The sequence below is a fragment of the Sinocyclocheilus anshuiensis genome, unplaced genomic scaffold (assembly GCF_001515605.1).
Source record: "Sinocyclocheilus anshuiensis isolate Anshui unplaced genomic scaffold, SAMN03320099.WGS_v1.1 scaffold1127, whole genome shotgun sequence".
NCBI lineage: Eukaryota > Metazoa > Chordata > Actinopteri > Cypriniformes > Cyprinidae > Sinocyclocheilus > Sinocyclocheilus anshuiensis.
The window spans coordinates 719,726-724,664 of NW_015546115.1; the positions used below are offsets into that span (position 1 = coordinate 719,726).

At 44.1% G+C, this 4,939-nt stretch overlaps 1 protein-coding gene across 1 annotated transcript in view; it reads left to right on the forward strand.

Moving 5' to 3' along the window:
* LOC107700796 (Na(+)/H(+) exchange regulatory cofactor NHE-RF2-like) overlaps positions 1–4,939 on the forward strand; it is a 20,080-nt gene that overhangs the window by 1,272 nt on the left and 13,869 nt on the right. The window contains exon 3 of the mRNA XM_016502612.1: positions 1,173–1,825. Within this exon, the coding sequence (XP_016358098.1) occupies positions 1,592–1,825 (234 nt within the window). The 5' untranslated portion in view covers positions 1,173–1,591. The remainder of the gene's footprint in view (positions 1–1,172; positions 1,826–4,939) is intronic.

Genomic DNA, 4,939 nt, shown 5'->3' on the forward strand with positions numbered 1-4,939 from the left:
GTGTTAGAACGAGCCGTTTTAGGTAGGCGTGGCTGACTCTTAACTTTTATAAAGAATATCTCTTTGGATTTGAGACTTTAGTCTTTGCAACTTTACAGATCTTCTTTATGCACCAAGAGCTTGTAACACTCCAAAGAGAAAGGAAAAATTGAAATCGCATCATATGACCCCTTTAATTTTTGAGCTTTAGATACTGTATATATATTCGTGTCTTTACCTTAAAGGGGTAGTTCACCCAAAAATGAAAATTTGTTAATTTTTCTTGAGTAGAACAGTAAAGAAGATTTGAAGCTGAAACTGTGGTCCTTGTGATTTATTAAAAGCAAGTCAGCGACTACCAGTTTTTTAAAAAGCATATCAAGGAGCACAAAATGAATACCCGCGGCTCCTGACGATATATTGAGGTCTTATGAAGTGAAACGATCCGTCTGTGCAATCCAGAGCCTCACGCAAACAGCGATTGTTTTCTTTCGGACAGTTCGTTTCTGGCTCAAATAACTGATTCGCCAGTTTGTTTACATCAGTGATGGGCAAACTTGGCCCTTCCAGGCCACTTTCCTGCAGAGATTTGATCCAACCCTGATAAAACTCACCTGCCTGTAGCCTTCTAGTAGTCTTGAAGACAATGATTAGCTGGTTCAGGTGTGTTTGATTAGGGTTGGAGCTAAACTCTGAAGGAAAGTGGCCTGGGAGGGCCAAGTTTGCCCACCCCTGAAAGTGGCCTGGAAGGGCCAAGTTTGCCCACCCCTGGTTTACATAATCACACAATGATGTGACGTATACACAATTATATTATTATTAAAGCACCCAGTAATTATATGAAACCTGGATGTTTTATATGTGTAAAGCATATAGTGAATAAACTAGTATTAATATACTCAAGCTATGAGAAGCCATAAAAATGTTCATGTCGCCCCTTCATTTCATTCCACAGTGATTTTTGTTTGAGTTTTTGTTTTTTTTGTCAACACTAGAGGGCAGAACGGCCAAAAAAATGTAATTACTTCACTTATAAAATCCGTGTTTACTTGCGCAAGACTTTTATAAATATGAGAAAAGCACAAGATCACAGAGTCTCTGATCAGATTACAGTACATTTAGCATTATGCATTAATTGTACTCATTGTATTTTTACTGTTTTCCAGCTGAATGGTTTAATTGTTGTGTTTTAGTGTGTTGCAGGTTTGCAGTTGAACGTGTGGACGATCTGGCCTGTTTTATATGCAGTGGGTGATATAGTCGATCATCACTGCTCAGGTCAGTCGTGTTTGTGTTATTGAATCTGTGTGGGTTAGATGAGCTGATCCCAGATCTGTCTATAAAACACACGTGAAGAGGAAGAGTTCCGCGTGGATATCTGTGACTTATCCAACATCTGATCTCTCCAATCCTCTCTCTCTGGCACACACACACACTTTACAGTTCCTCCGGTCCTCTTCCACCTGTTTATTCTCTTACTATTAAATTACTAAGAAACAACGCCTGCAGACTCAGTATGTGGAATAATGCATCCTCAAAAACTTTAATAAAGCTCACGATATTATAGAGCAGGCTATATTTGTGTTGTGATTGCACACGGCTGCAGCTGGATATGGCGAACACTCTGGAGAGGGAGATTCTGGAGCGGGAGCTCCGTCCACGGCTCTGTTATTTGACTAAAGGAGACCGCGGCTACGGATTTCATCTGCACGGCGAACGCAACCGAGGAGCGCAGCTCATCCGCAGGATCGAGCCGGGCTCCCCCGCGGACCTGTCCGGTCTCAGGTCCGGCGACCGGGTGGTGGAGGTGAACGGAGAGAACGTGGAGGGAGAGACGCATCAGCAGGTAATGAGAGAGGAGAACCTGTTGGACCACTTCAACATGGGACACAGACAGGGATGTGTCTCACAACCTAGTGAGCTGCCCACCTAGACGGCGTTTTTGGGAATCATACCGATTCCTTTGAACATTCCAAAAGCGCACGAAAGTTCCAAAAACGCGCAGAGCTGTCTATATAGGGATCTCACTATGTTTTGAGACACAGCCAGTGTATTCTATTCCACACTGAGGTGATAGCGTTAATGTAGATTTGTTTAAGATTGTATCATTGTGTGTTGATGTGAAGAAAACACTGCAGTCTTGCCTCCACCCTTACAAACACTTACAGTGGAAACCACAGTTATTACTGTAAAACCGTAATGAATGGACATGGGGCATCTTAAAACGGTGCAATAAGTTTACTTTTTACTACGTGTCTAATGCCACCTTAAAACATTTTTATATAAAAGTAGCCTATGTATTACCATAGTAAAGTAAATATATAAAATACCAATACCATGCTGAATGACATATTCATACTATGGCATTTATATGGTAAGGAGTTTCTAAAGGGATGTGGTGATGGTATAAAAGTGAGGAAAAAAAATATTTCAATGCCTTTGTGTTTCCCAGAGAAACTACATTTAAACTAAAAAACTTGTGTTTTCTTGCCAAACTTTGTGTACACATCCAAAACTTCTGCATTCCCCCTTATGCCGAGTTCACACTGCACGATTTTCAAAGAAGTCACATCACTTGGTTTCACACTGAACGACTATCTGGGGTAGCATTCAGTTGTTGCTGTGTTCACACTGCACGACGGAACGACGACAGGCGGTTATGCCGAGTTCACACTGCGATTTTAGCCTGATTTTTCACCCACCGACAGGTTTTGCGAAATCGCCGACAAATGCCCGAAATCGGAGGCAAATCGGTGCTCGTTCACGCGAGTGAATTATCAACGACGCGATCTGAGGGAATCGCCGACGCCGTGAAATATTTGGCATGCAAAATATCTGGAGCTGTCTGCGATTCACAATCACGCTGTGCGAAATGAGTTCTGACTGAAAAACACATCGGCGATGACCTACAGCCAATGAGGGACCAAGATACAGGGCAGCGGGAAGTTCGTGAAAAAAAGGCTAGTTTTGAGTAGTAATTGGGTGGGTTTTGTAGTGAAAACCTGGCTACCCTGCACCAGACAGAGCTGTCGGGCGATTCTCCTTATCGTAAAGTCATGCAATGTGAAACCCCCTGTCGCCGATCCATCCTGCAATGTGAACACAGCAGCAACTGAATGCTACCCCAGATAGTCACGCAGTGTGAAAACAACGGCGATCCGACGAGTTTGAAAATCGTGCAGTGTGAACTCGGCATTATGCTGAGTTCACACTGCACGATTTTAGCCCGATTTTTCACTCGCCGACAGGTTTTGTGAAATCGCCGACAAATTCAAAACTAGCCTGAAAATAGCCCAATTGCTTTTGAGGGGGTCCCCCACTAAAAATCGTGTTCAGGGGTAAAATAATTTATTTTTTGGCGAGGTTCTCCTGGTACAATTCACATTCCAGGGCCTAAATATCACGTTATTGGGGTCGCTTCAACCTGCTGACATAAAAAACAACCGGTGGCAATCACGGATTTGGCAACACTGGTCCGCAAACTACGTTTCATATAACTCCTCCCCGAATTTCCCGCTGCCCTGTATCTTGGTCTCTCATTGGCTGTAGGTCATTGCCGATGTGTTTTTCAGTCAGAACTCATTTCACACAGCGTGATTGTGAATCGCCGACAGCTCCAGATATTTAGCATGCCAAATATTTCACGGGCGTCGGCGATTCCCTCCCGCGTCTTTGATAATTCACACTGCGTGATTGTCACTCGCGTGAACGAGCACCGATTTGCCTCCGATTTCAAGCATTTGTCTGCGATTTTGCAAAACCTGTCGGCGAGTGAAAAATCGGGTTAAAATCGTGCAGTGTGAACTCGGCATTAATCTTTGCATGATCGCGCTTGAAAACTTTTGCGTTCCCCTGATAAACTTTGCATGCAAAATTTTTGCATTCCGCAATAAACTTTTCGTTCACGCAACTGACTGGTCATGTATAGCCTACTAGGGGTGTAATGATTCATCGATATGGATCGATACATCGATATGATGTCTGACGATACGATGCATTGATGCTACGTGTAAAATATCGATATCTGTAGTATAAATAGACACCTTTATTTTGGCACTGTCCACATTTTCACATAATGTCCGTCTAAGCATTAACGACAACGCGTGCATTCTCGTTCAAACTCGCGTATCAGGAGTCAGGACCTCAGGAGTCCTGAGGTCCTGATACGTGAGTTTGAACGAGAATCAGGACTGAGTCAGGACTCGATGGCTGCATCTGAAAACTCTAAAATGCTGCCTTCGGAGGCAGCATTCCAAGGCAGGAAGGCATCAAGGAACATCCGAATCCAAATTCTGCTTTACTTCCTGTCTCCGGAGGTACCTTCTGATCGAATTTTGAAGGCAGCATAGATGTATACTTCGCTGCCTTTGATATCCCACAATCCTGTATTGCAGGTGATCCCACCCACCCGACACACAGCTTCTTCAGTCTGCTGCCATCAGGGAGGAGACTGCGGAGTCTCCAGGCCAGGACCAGCAGACTGAAGGACAGCTTCATCCATCAGGCAGTCAGGAAGCTGAGCTCCCTCCCGACCTTGACCCCCCTCCCCTCTTTTGCCTCATGCACCACTGAACTCTGACCCTCTGACGGACTCTCCCACTCCCCCCTCCCAAATACACACACACACTGTCACTTTAATCAGTCTAAATAAGCTCTTTTGCACTACAAATCATTATATCTGCACTGTTGTTTACTTCACTGGTTTGCAAGTCAGCTGCCTAAGTTTGCGGATGCAGCCAAGGACTGCCCAAAAGCAGGGACGCTTGGGATTGTTTGCGGAACAGTCGAGCGCTGTGTGAGAAGTTTTCTGTGCGCACATCTGAAACGCACACACACAGACAACCGCGTCTACACTGCGCGAATACTAAATTGAGTTCTCTTCTGCTTTTTGTGCATGGATGAATAAATACAGACAAAATTACTTCAAAATGCGCGTTTTGGCGAATATCCTAGTAAACAT